Consider the following 14,077-nt stretch of genomic DNA (forward strand, 5'->3'; position numbering starts at 1 on the left):
AAGAAGAACAGGTCTTAGAATAGACTGTTCAGCCTTCTCCTTCTCATCGCTTCAGCCTTTATGAAGACACTGACGGGGTAAAGAAACAGCCAGGCTGTATGCTTTGTACACACGGTATGTGAGGCCATTTCCAACAACCATTTTTTCAGTGTGTAACCCATTTGCTAAGAGCAAACATTTTTACATCACATAAGTCAGTACACTCTTGGAAAAGGTACAATTTCATATACTAAAAGCGCATGACATAGTGCTTCTGGTACAGCATCCTGAATACATTTCAGATATTTGTACAGAGAACTGCACATACTTGTTGTAGTCAATATTCTTTATCACTCAGCATCTTTAGTTTTATAACCTCTATCATATTTTCCTCATCTCTGGGCAACACAAAGAAAGCCAGCCAAGTGATGATTATTTCAATCTCTTCTGTCTCTTTTCAATTTGGGGTATATCAAATCTTGCCATTAGACACCTAACCAAACACTGCACAAATATCGCTTGCTAAATGTCACTTGTACAAATGATTTCACAAAAACGTTGCAAGACTCACATCCCAGCTAGTTCAAAACTACGATTCTGCAAAAAATACCTTAAAACAACAACAACAAAACAGATAATTTAGAGCATTTCCACAAGAGTTTCTAGAATGCATTTGCAAGACACTACCAGATCTGTTGGCTCAGCTCACCAAGAACCGCACGTATTTTCATTCCACAGAGCCACACGCTTCAGAAGGCTACAGCTTGCCCTCTCAGCACTTCCCAGAACTGTCATCAAACACAAAACACAAGCTCCAGAAGAGCTAATATTAGAGAGCTTGTTTGTTGTTTTTTTTTCCTTAATAACTTATCTTCTTGAACAAGAACAAAAAAAACATTATGGCAGCTATTCAATGTTAAGAAACTCGGTTCACAACATGCTGTTGTAAACCACAGAAAGCTACTGTTGGCAACATGGTTGGGTAGGCCAGAGCCTAGCAAGAATCTTGTTCTGCTGATAATCATACTGATTGTATCATACATGTCTTTCAAAAGTCTAAGCAGAATACATTCAAGTGTATTAAAATCTTGTTGAGAACAAAGTCAAACAATTCAAATCCTACCCCATTCTTTCATTACTAGACTGAATCATTCCTCAATACAAATGTACAGGCTTTAAATATCTTCTAATTTATTTGAAGATCATTTTCCACTCACATCTATCCTGAATATTAATGTCTCAAGAAGCTAATAGAAATCTGATATCCACTGTAATACTCTAACCTCCCTTTTTCTAGTTCACAGTCATTACTGAAATCTCAAGAAAAGCTTATCTTTGCATACTTCCTACTTACTTACCATATTCTTGCTAGTCCCTAGTCAAATCTTCTTCCCTGCATGTCCTCGTTTCTATACTCAGGTTCAAATTCTCAGATATATCTTAACATGGTAATTAGAGTAATTACTTTAAAAATTAAAAGTTATTCCTAACCTCTGGGGCAAGCAGATGCATAGCCGGAGTCAGCTGGAAGATGCCTCTACTGTTATTTTACAGTAAACAACTTTTCAAACAAGTAGACAAAAGGGAGGATATGAGAAAGTGGTTTCAGGTAAATTTGCTAGGTGAAAAAGTGCTCATGTAATGCACATTATCAGGGGAATATTTTCACATAGGTATTGAATGTCTTGAGCGATTCTTATAGCATCAGTTTAAGCAATTTCTAGAGAGCACATCCATAGTTAAATACTGTAGCAATATTACAGTAACAGACAAACTTCCTGCCCCTTTTCCAAGTGGTATTAATTATGCAACATTCTAACTGTAACTTTATAATAGAGCTCAGAAAGCTTTTCTTAACTCTGAAGATCACAAGACAGGTTACAACCAGCAACTTTGGAACGTGACCTTTCTATCACAGACCAATGATGCAGTTTCAGGTGCCAGAAAGTCTAAATGTCTCCAAAAGGAGATACACATATATTTCAGAATCCGGTTTTCTGTAGCAAGTAATACAGCACCTTTCTGAAGCAGGAGGTACTAAGAAATAAACTACCTTTCTTCCCACCAGCTGCTGAATTCTCTGTAATTCAGTTGTACTCCTCCATCCACCCTCGTACAGCAATAACCAGCTACACTGCAAATATCAGGTAATGAACTTCAGCACTTCCAGCACAGCATGTTTTCACTTTTCAGAAGAGTTTCTGCAAAACATGTTACAGTGTGGCTAGAGATTCTTGCATCTACACCCTTTGAGTTTCCAATGGCTTTGTCATTTTTCCATGGAATAAATGGATCTAAATTAAATTTAGTGTCATAACTTGCTCTTACTTAGGTTCCCTGTAATACATACAGAAATCAATAGAACCAAAACATACAAACATGCATTACGTCATTGCAGTAATCGTCCTTATGTAATAACACAGAAAATCAATAACAGTTGAACTGCATTTAACACATACAGAATGGTAGAATCTTCAAAACCTTTCAGTGGGAAAGTGGAAGCTTTCAGCCTTGTATTTTAAGCCATTTACTCCAGCTTATGCACAAGCCGTATCAGCAAGGTGTAAGGACACACAGTCTGGCAGTGCAGATGAGATGAAAAATGGTCACTAACTTTATGTTCTTTATTGATCTCTTGTGCCTCAATAAGACAATTAATTTTTCAAGTACTGCTTTGACACTGAACATTTAAAGCAGTATATCCTGATATATTTTTCAGAAGGGGAGTACTGACTTGTTCCTGTCAAACACAAAAAACTCATTCCCAAATAACTAAACAGAACTGCTGCACATTTCCATATACAAAACACAGGCCAGCTTTTAATACATTCTTCCACATCCTCACAAATTAGTAGCTACAAAGTGTTGAGGCTTTATTTTCTTCCACTAGGCAATTTTCCAACTAACATTTGAATTTTTCTAGGTTGAATACACAGGAAAAATTTACCTTATGAGTCACATTTGTCTTTTACTTGACCATCCGCAAGCTCTTTGAGCAGAACTTTGGGCCACAAGAGCTTCCAAGTCCTCCCAAAATACGTGACTACACAATATTCCAGAAGTAAGGAAACTACCTTTTCAACTTCACTAGAAACCCAGAACAAATCTGTGTCTCACTGCCACTGGAGTTTTCCATAATCAAGCATGTGCAGATGACAACTTACCACCTACTGCCAAGAAGGGGATGGGAGAGGATTCATTGCTGGATAAATGAATTGGAAGTATCATTCAAAACAAAAGGCAAAGCACCAGAAATATTGTGTATGCTGAGCAGCACTGCAAACATTACGGCCAATTAGATAACACTACCTGTGGTCTATGCAGAAGCTAGCAGTGCATGTAATGATGCCACTTTACATTTTCAGCAGTTAAAAATCACATTATGAAAAGCAAAAAGTATTTCCTATAGCTGTTTCCTGTACTGCAGATACAATAGTTGCTAGCAATTAAACTACACTACTAGCAGAAGAGGCCCTTGGACTGACACAGATCAGCTCACCCTCAAGTCATCAGTACTCTATTAAGCTATTTGCAGAATACAGACCATCAGATTAAAAGATGTTTAGCTTGCTGTGCCACAGGAATATGCTTGTGCTAATCACCACACCAAGTCATCTTGTGAGAAACCAGTGTTTATTTCAACACTGAAGCAGTCCATGATTAAATGCATCTTCAACGTGGTAATTTGTTGCCCCAAATTATTTTTTCTCATTACCATTGCTTCTGACATATCCTAGTGTTAACAGTACAGAACACTGTCCCTACAAATAAGACAAATGCATAATTATGACCATGTAAACAATGGAACTAGTGGTCTGCACCGGAAAACATAATGCAGATCCATCTGTGTACTGCAGAGTACAATGCAATTTCTACACGTACTAGATATATTTGAGTTCTAACTTTCAGACAGCTCAGATTTCCAGCACTTTCAAATTCCTAGCTGTTGTACCATGCGAATAATTTACTTGGAATTCATCCATTCAGTGCATTTCTAGCAATTCCATCTTTCAATAAAAGCTGATTCAATTAGAATAGACTTACAAGACCCGTATGGTTTTATCAGTCACTATATAAATGTGCAGAAAACCACCCCCTGAGGCAGTGTCCCTGTTTAATCATTCCCTTAAAGGGAATGCCCTATTTTCCAGATGACATTTAACAGATGAGGCCAGCAAGTCTCCTGAAGACAATCGGTGCACTGCACAACCGTCTGCCCTCGGAAGAAATATTCCTATCAAGACATTTAGAAAGCCCAAATTTGTCTTCATGGCAACAGCCATCAAATGTTATTTTTCCAAAAAACAGTTTTTAGGCTTCAACCTCTCACATGCATTAGAAATTCTTTCCCATATGCTACAAAGCGTGGTTTACTGACGTTCAGTGCAAGTGATAGCTACACTGAAAATATCCCATTTGAGAAACATATGGGTATCAACCCATTTGTGTTTCCTAGATGACAATGTGCTATGCAGAAGCTCAATTTCCTTAACAACATCCCCTGGGGAGGCAGTATCTGTGAATCTGCACAGAAAGTGGCAGATAAGGTCTTTAAGACCCCAAGATCCATGGGACTCATGGGGAAGGGACCTCTCAATCACATTTCCCAATCCCACAAAGGATTGGATCTGTCAGGCTGCTCCTCCATTCCGTTTCAGTAGAAACTGTGATGCCTCTCATACCCATGCAAAAAAAAATACCAAACAACACACTCAAAACATGAGACATGCTGATGTTGCACAGAACAGGGTCAGTACTTCGCACAACAAACTTTGTGACCAAGCAGGGAGGAGCTTGTTTCTGACCCATCTTATTTGTTCTATACCACTGTCGTGTCTGATCTTTCCAGAAGGCTGTAGCATTCTACATACTGCTTCCACTCAAAGCCAGCCCCACAAAGATGTCCATCTTATGGAGGGGAAGAAACTACGCACTTTCCCTAAAACCAACCCTCTGTGATGTTCTTCAGGAAAGATGTATATTAACAGAAAATAAGGCCATAATCATCAGTCCTTGGCTTTTTCCTTTCTCATCTAATCACAGCAATTCTAGCTCATGATACTAATCACAGAATTCAAAAATATTTGCACAAAAACAACTATCAGTGAATGCATTAAACCAACTTTTTCCTGCTTTTGGAGTCAAGAATTTTATTTATAAAGTTAATTTTAAAACCTTTACTCATTCATGCTTTTTTTTTTTTCTACTGAGCACTGTCATTTGAATTATGCCATTCAGATATTGCACATTCAAGCATTATGGAAAAGTTTGAAGATAAGTCCCAGTCCAATTTCAGCAAGTTAGGATGGGAAAAGTTTCCACTGCTCATTTTTATTTTTTCCCCAACTTCCAAAGAAATAAAAAAGAAACCAAGAAAAAAACTTGTAGCAGGCTTCAAGGTTATATCGTGTAGTCTTCAGTCTGACCTCTGATGGAAGGTTTGCCAGACAAAAGCCTTCCAACAACATTCTGCAGCTGAACTCTCCAAGTTCAAGCCTGCTCTACATCAACACACCACATATCAGTGGAATGCACATCAGAGAGAACAGATAATGTTCAGGATCTCCCTGTCCTACTTAAATCACAATAAGCGACTGTATGAAAGCATGTACAATGAACACTTAATATTTTATCCCACCAGCCTACATTTATTTTCTTTTTTTGCTTGGCTGTTCCAACCAAGTAGAGAAGACATCTGATACTACGAGAAATTTTTCTGTGAAGCATTCCATCCTAACGTGACTTTCAAGACGAGAGGTACAGATACGTGAATCGAGTTTTATTAAACAGGAATAAGCATAGAGACAGTTACAGCAGTGAAGTATAAATGGTTACAAAAAGCTGTGGGTCAGAAAATGCAACTTCTGACCACTTAGCAAGTAATTCACGAGCTTCCTTTTCACCAGCAAAACCTCTCGTTTCATGTATTTAGTCTATCCATTATCAAACATGGAAAGAAAGAAAACACCAGAAAGCAAAAGGCTTCTTTGCTTCAGTCTCCACAGGGAAGATTAATTTCATATAACCAAATTAAATAAGGGGATAAGAATGCTAATTAGAATAAGAAACAGATCAGGCTACTAAATACTATATGTGGCAGTCAACAACAACCAATGAAATGCACTCATGAAATCAAATTGAGCCAAAAAAGGGAAGGAGAAGTCACAAGATCGGTAAATAAAAATGCAGGAAATAACAAATGACTCAGCCTAACTCAAATTTCAAAACGGTACTAGAAGAAATTATTTAACAGCTAGGAGCATATAAAGGATAAAAGCCGAATGGCTGGAAACACTCTAGTTTCTCTAACAGAATAACTGTCTGAGTGACTAGAAGAGAAGCAACAAAAAAACCTTGAGTCTTGATCTGCAATGCCATCAAAAATACACTCTGTCACTCCAGCCAGACTAAGAATGGGATGAAGCTGTCCAGAAGGAAGTCCAAAATTAGGTTTGTTTTTCATAGTTCTCAACCACCAATTACAGATGTAGGACAGCATTTATACTAAGGTTCTCCAGGTAAACTATTTAATATACTTAACCACGATTTGGGCAAAAGAATAAGGAACAGAAGAAGCAAACAGCACCACACTGAGAGGTGCTGGGAACCATCTGCCAAACCCATTCTGAGTTCAGACAAATCAAAAAGATGAAATCACAAGCCAGACAGCATAAAGCACCACAAGACCCACAGTTGCATAAGAACAAAACTACTCTAGAAAGAATGCAATAGGAAAGGACAGGAAAATGTAGCACATCAAACAGATCACAAAGCACAGATAAGCTAACATCATGATACTGAACGAAAGAAAAAAAGGAAGAACCAACACCAAGCTTCATAACTTAGTGGATATTTGGAAAGAAATAATCCAACTAAGCATTAAACTTGAAGGTATGTTATTGATCTGGGCTGCCACAGAAAGAAATGGATGTGCAAACTGAAGAATGAAGAAAGAAAATCATAATGCAAACAGAAGAAAACTGTTACTCACCTGAAAGGTTTGCCACAAACTTGTTTGTCTGAGAAAGGTTTGGCAAAAGTAAATGAGTGAACAGGGAAACCATAACAAACAAAGAACTAGAAATACATTGGGAAATTCATTGAGAATAGGGGGAGTACAAATCAACTTATCTTAATGAACAGGAAGGTCAGGAATCCAGAAAAGCCTGAGAGGTAAAAAAGCACTAGAAACAAGCTGTTGGGTTTACTGATCCTCTTTCAGTTCAGTGGAAGGGTTTAGCTCACAGATCATTTCCATCCTGTACTGTTAGAGCAATATGGATAAGCCAAATGACCACTAGGAGACACGTTAGCCTTCTTAGAACTATCCTTAAAATGAATCCAAATTTTTTCAGAGCTATTACTACTTTAGGAACTGTGGAAGACAAACACTAATCTACTTTTCTTGGCTTTGGTGCAATTGAGCTGAACAAGCGATTCTTAACTGTGATCCTGCAGTGCCCATGAACCAAGATGGCCTTCTGGAAGTCACGTCTGCTAACTCCATTCTGAAAGCTAGGATTGAAAATATTTAATAAGTTTCTCCTCCTGTCCAAGAGCATTAAAATTAACTGTCATAGGAGAGAAAGAGAGATAATTTACATAAAGGCATATATTTTTTCTTCTGTTAAATATTTAATTACATAAAGTATATAAACATAGAAAGCACACAATAACAGTCACCTAAATTTCTGACTGAAGATGACCTCTCATCTAACCACCGTTTTCAATATAATGCAAGAAGGAACAACTAAACTAGGTTTAAATTAACTGTCAAAGTTATACGAAACAAGCTCTACTTGGTCTTAGCCTAATACAGAATCACAGAAAGGCTTGGGTTGGAAGAGCCCTCAAAGATCATCCAGTTCCTGGGGACTGGAGGTTTCCACCCACCAGATCAGGTTGTCCAGGGTTCCATCCAACCTGGCCTTGAACATCTCCAGGCATGGGGCACCCACAGCTTCTCAGGGACAGTCTGTGCCAGTGTCTCACCACCTCTCAGTGAAAAATTTCCCCCTGACATCTAATCTAGTTCTCCCTTCTTCCAGTTTAAAATTGTTTACCCTTGTCCTGTCAGTATCTACCCACGTAAAAAAGCTCACTTCCCTCCTGCTTATAAGCTCCTTCCACCTACTGGAAGGCAACTATCAAGTCTCCACAGAGCCTACTCTTCTCCAGGCAGAACAAGCCCATCCCCCTCAGGCTGTCTTCATAGGAGAGATGCTCCAGCCCTCTGATCACCATGATTGCACACCACATGAAATACTGTTTGTTTCGTTCTGAGAAGACTGCTTTAAAAACGGGAAGGAAGAAATAAAAAAGCCCAAAGTATAACAGAAGTGATAGCTTATGTACTCTTTAAAAAACATATTATTTTTTGGCTGTCCATTATATTGTCTATTCCTCATACAAGCTATGCCCATGAAGTGCATTTTAAAAAGCTGCTCCAATCAATAAAAATTACTTCATTGTTTTATATGAAGAAACAAAACATATTTTTCAGGGAAAATCATTTCTAAATAAATTCCCAAAGAATTCCAAAAGTTCCTTTCAAAGACTCTTCTTAAAAATAAGAATTGAAACCCAGAACGACCAGATAATCTGATTGCTATCTACAAATAGAAGAGAAATATTTATTCACACTTTTCCTCATACTCAAGTTAAAATATAAGACTTGTAATACAGAGCTCAGTAAAGCATGGATTACATAGGACTTTTCCACTCACTTCACAGCTGCAAATGTTTTCTTCTCTAACTACCACGAGTAATGAAACGCTCTCCAGTTTAAGCTCGATTCAGCCGTGTATTTGTGAAATCAGCACGACAGGCGGTTCTTCCTCTTTTTCTCCTTCACAACCTTCCCCATGACATGCGCATGCGTGCCCGCACAGAGGCTGCACGCTGGAAGGCAGAGGAGAGTCCTTAACAAGCTGCTGTAAAACAGACATGTTAAACCAGATATACCAGATAAGAAGCAATTCCTCCTCCTGAGCAGCACGGCATTTCAACAGAAATACAAATACCAGATTTGTTAAATGTAACTGATTTGTACTTATAAACATCCAGATGGTACATGACTAAACAAATTGCACATATTTCCCGGAGAAAAATGACCTTGATATCCAAGTTAAAAAATTAAGCACTTTATTTATGCTTCTCAAGGCGTAAAACAAACTAATGACAGCTTCAAGTAAAGACCTGTATCTCATAGTTAGGAGATTGTCAGACACGGAAAATGCACGTACTGAATGGTCACACTCTAAGGCACAATGAAGGAGCACGCACAAATATCAAGAAAGCATACAAAGATGGCATTCGAGTTCTTTCTATCTCAGATTAACTCTTTTGTCTGTCATGATTTAAAGCTGGCTTTTTGTATGTTAGGCTGAGAAAACGATTCAGTAAGGGAGATCAATAGAGCTCAGGATGTGGAAGCCATGCCCTATTCAGCTGTTATATATGTCCCTGCTTCAGAAGCACAAGGCGTTAAATGCAGGCATCCTGATTCCACAGAAATTCACCTTGACCTGAGATGACTTCATTCTGGCTGCAAATTTCAGAGGTTATTTTACGTAAATGATGTATATAGCAGCTGGACCAACATATCACAGAAGAATATCTAGGAAAAAAAATCACTCCACAGAAGTCACTTGTACATGTTTTATCTCCTTATTCTCTCTCTCTTCCTCCTCATCAAAAGAAAAATACTTCAGAACCGTGTGCGCTAGACTCACAGATTCATAGTTAAGGCTATGAAGTCTTACTGAACCCAAAGCAAGCAAGGAAAAGCTTTAACAATGAAATGAAATAAAAGCATAACAAGCATTAAGTAGCTACACTTTTGTACAGCAATCCTTCTCCTTTTAGTAGCACAGGGAATGCAATTAGTAAAAATATCCCGGTAGTCTGCTCTTTTTCTTAATTAAAAATAATTTTTTAAAAAATCACACAATTTTATCTCAGTTTTATTTTAGTTTAGAAAGCAAAAACTGTTCATGTACCCCACTCCCGTTTTCTTTCATGCGCACAGCAGAGTATCACATTGAGCATTTCAAAGGTTAAAAAGCCAGATCTGCAGTTCTTCCTGTGACGCTCCTCACCTTCCCCTGCATGCTCGTCTTTTACACTGAATGGACAAGCAGTTTGTCATAGCATAGCAGAAAGAATGGGATCATGTAAGTAGAGACCAGATCACAATACACATGCCTAGGAATCAAACTAAGGAAAGCAATATGACAGGTAAGTTTAGATCTGGATGCTGCCACTGAGTAACAGGTGCGTTAATAGGATATGAGAAAGAAGGAGCAGAGATGTGATGGAGAGGTATTTCAGCCTCTTAGAAGGCACGAGATGTACATCCCCTTACTGAGAATGCCAATCCTCTTAACTGCTTCTTCCCAGCAAGACTGGAATTCTGAACCTTTGGTAGCTTGCAACATGCCTGAATGACAAGAACTAAGAACTGGCAAGAAAAACAAAAACCGTATTACTGAAGAACAGACAAACTGGGAGCTAACACTTGCTGCAATATGGTTTGTCCAAGGACCCAGCCCAGCTCTTGAAGCTCAACCAGTACCGGAGTGCTCCTGTTTCAGACAGTGCCATGAAGCACAGACGGAAATGGAATGGTAGCAAGCCCACTAAAACAGCTTTCTTTTGGGAAAGCAAGCAGTTGTAAGGGCTGGACCACATTCAGCAACCCTGCTATAACCTCCTTGGGAGCCAAATAATTCATTTCTGACTTTTCAGCACTGAAAATATCATTGCCACTGGCGCTTTTGCAGAAGCCCAGGCCTTCTCAGTGTTCCAGCAATTACTTTACTTTCCTGTACAACACAAGTGACATAGGGGAAATGATGATTTTCAAGTGTTTATGTCTCAGGAAAACTTAATTTCATGGGGCAGAGAAATCAAACCACTTATTTAGCCTGAGGACTCTTCCTCTTGCCAAACTTCAATGGCTTTTGCAAACAATAGGGTTTCACAAAGAGATCATACAAATTCTTTTTAATGGAAACTATTAGGCAACCTAAATACAGAGACGGTTACCAGTGCCCTCTTCAACACAGCATGTTAGAGTTCTATTCAGCTTTCTTTACTCATACCTCTAATGAACTTCAGCAGGAGATCTGTCCAAGAAATGAAGGATTATTACAGCTCTAGGTTCCTTTCATTTGTACAACATCTTTCACCTAGAAAGACTTCAAAATGTTTTAAAGGTCACATATAGAAAATTACTATACTCAGCACAGCCTCCTATCAAGAGGAACACAGTAATTTATCAGTACCCAAGCAAAGATACAGAACAATTTAGGCTAGAAAGTAAATAAGAAAGCCATGTCTACATGAAAATTTAGATCCTCAGTCGACCAGCAGTTCTCCAGTAAAACATACAGGGATTTCCAACCAGCAGATAGGATTCAGCTTTCCATCTGACTCACAGCACATCTAACTGGCTCCATGCTGGGCACTGGTTCATTACAAACCCAAAGAAAAGAGTGCCACCTTGGGAGTCTGTTAAGTCCTTTCTTGCAGCACCCAGGACTTCTCTTGGATGTCTCCCATCCAAGAACAACACAGTTTAATCATCCACAGTGACACTACCATGGAAAAAGTTAATTCAAGTCCATACCTGAGAGCTCCCTTCAGAAGTATAACAAAATATGATTGAGGGATTTTAAGAATTATTCCCTCTAATCTTAAAAGTGCCATCAGTTTTAAAGATCATAATCCATACCTAGCCCTTAGCATAAAAGGTAACTCTTCTGGAGAGAGGAAAATGGTTCAACAGTGAAATCACACATAAATCTGACTCTGCACCTGAGTATGATTCTGTGAAATTAACTGTACACAATTAGTATAAAAACATGCGAGTTTTAATCAACTTAACCTAATTTCCAGTGGCCTTTAAAAGCATTACACTTGACTGTGATTGCCTGGTTTCCCATCTGCAAATCTGTTCACATTTAGCGAATTTTAACACTCAGAAGCAGACATCAAACAGTTCATCACAAAAAAACAGATTTCTCTGAACTAAAAAAAGGTGATTTACTTCACTGCTTACATCACAGAGGCATTACTATGTCTAGTAGACATGGATTTCACTAATTTAAAAAAAAACCTCTGAAATTTGGAAGTAAGAAACAGTGCACACTTAAGAACTGCGCTGAAGCATCGCCTCCATCCATACAAAAATTAAGATTCAAAATGGAAGACAAAAAAGACCAACATTCCCAGTGCCATAAGAACTCCACGGTATCGTTATTCTGAACAACACTGACAAAAATGACAAAAATGTCTAATTCTAAGGGTGGTAAGAGTGAATGGTTTAATAGGGCCCCAATTTGGTGTCTTGGACTTCACTTCCTTTAAATAAATAAATAAATAAATCCACCCAAACAGCCTTTTGTGTCTCCTTGGCACCCTAAAGATTCCTCTCTCCATAGATACAAAGCTTTACTTACCAGTTCACATCTCAGCTCAGAGCTGCACCTAAAACTGCCTGGTCTAAAACCTCTCCCTGCATCCCAGACCTCAAACCCACATAAACACACGACCCAATTTAAACCGAATGGGAAAATTACATCCACAAACCCCGTCAGCCACGCATCGTTTCGGAGTTTAAACACAGGAATAAAAATGAAGGTATCAGATAAAACTCTGCATATCAGAACACTGTGAAGGAGAAAACGGAAAGAAAAAAATCACTGTTCCTAAAATACATTCAAAATGTGTCATAGTTCAAAACCTATAAAATATTCAAGAAGGAGGGGAAAAAAGGCTACGGTGACATAGGTATCTGAGAACTGCTTGTTTTGTTTGTTTTGTCTTAGTGCTCTCATCCAACTGAGTTTCCGGGTCAGCAGAACATAATTTTGAAGTCACTTTGTCTATAAGACTGGCTGGAGCCTAAGGATGGCTGCAGCCTTCAGCCGTGCTGCTTTCCTGAGCTTACATTCATCCCCTTATTTTGCTGAATGTTACCAGTTGGAGCACATCTACCTGCGATACAACAGAACGCCACACTCATTACTGGAAAGCACGCTGTATGTGACAGATGAAATTCCTCTCAGCACATTTACCTCACTGATTGCCTTATTTATGACATATATATACATATTCGAAGCTGAAGTTACGAGAGTACTTCCAACACGCGCTCCGGTTTGCAGAACTCCAGGAAATCAACTTCAGAAATAGAGATGCATCGTTCTCACCACGCATCTGCACTTACAAATTCAAATGTGTAACATTTGTTGCAAGTCATATTCAGCGCTGTTTTGAATGCTATTTGAAACGCAATTGCCACTCACCATAGGATCGCAACTTTTATTGCCACTCAAACTTCTCCGGCTGACAGTACAAAGCAATAAGCTCGATACCCTAACAAAGGATCCTTCAATAACGCTCTCCCCGGCCAGCAGTCCCGCTGGCTGCATAAAGCCCCCACTCCCCCGGTGTCACACTGCGCGGCACGTCAGGAGGGACAGGAACCAGGTAGGTCACCGTGTGCCTTCTGACGGTTCGAAGAGAACAGGACGCCGCAGTTCCGCCTGGGGCACGGTTAGCTGGCAGTGGGGAGGGGGGAACCCCCCGCCGAACGCGGCACCGCTGCCGTCAGGGCCGCCGCCGCCTCGCGAACCGGGGGCCGGCGGCGGGGACTCACCGTGTGGAGGTGCCCTTCCTCACGTCGCACATCATGCACTTGAAGGCCTCGGCGCTGTTGCGGAAGGTGCAGACGCTGCAGTCCCAGTAGCCCTCGTCCGAGGAGGGTTTCGGCTGCCGCTTCGGCCTGCAGAGACACAGCACGCGGGGCAGCGCGGGGCGCGCCGCCCGACACCGGCCCCCCCGGGCGCCATCGCCGCCGGCCCCGCGCACCCGAGCGGGCCCCGGGAAGGCGGCGGCGCTGCCCTACCTGGTCGGGCTCTTCTTGTCTCCCATGCCGCCTCCAGACGCGTCCCCGGCCCGGCCCCGGCGCGGCCCTTTGTGTATTTGTCAATAAGGAGGAGCGCGGGGGTCTCTCGCCTCTAACGGGGACCCGCGGAGGAGGAGCCACCGCCGCAACCTCCAGCTGTCGGGGAAACTCCTGCCGCCGCCGCCG

General features: G+C 40.3%; 1 protein-coding gene across 1 annotated transcript in view; it reads right to left on the minus strand.

Annotated features, from left to right (window-relative positions):
• YAF2 (YY1 associated factor 2) overlaps positions 1 to 14,071 on the minus strand; it is a 32,805-nt gene extending 18,734 nt beyond the window's left edge. Inside the window, exons 1-2 of the mRNA XM_042815776.1 lie at positions 13,892 to 14,071; positions 13,643 to 13,768 (exon numbers count right to left, since the gene is read on the minus strand). Coding sequence (XP_042671710.1) covers positions 13,643 to 13,768; positions 13,892 to 13,917 — 152 coding nt within the window. The 5' untranslated portion in view covers positions 13,918 to 14,071. The remainder of the gene's footprint in view (positions 1 to 13,642; positions 13,769 to 13,891) is intronic.
• Between the last annotated feature and the right edge of the window lie 6 nt (positions 14,072 to 14,077).

The sequence above is a fragment of the Centrocercus urophasianus genome, unplaced genomic scaffold (assembly GCF_019232065.1).
Source record: "Centrocercus urophasianus isolate 14NV4802_14NV808 unplaced genomic scaffold, USGS_Curo_1.0 seq_15, whole genome shotgun sequence".
NCBI lineage: Eukaryota > Metazoa > Chordata > Aves > Galliformes > Phasianidae > Centrocercus > Centrocercus urophasianus.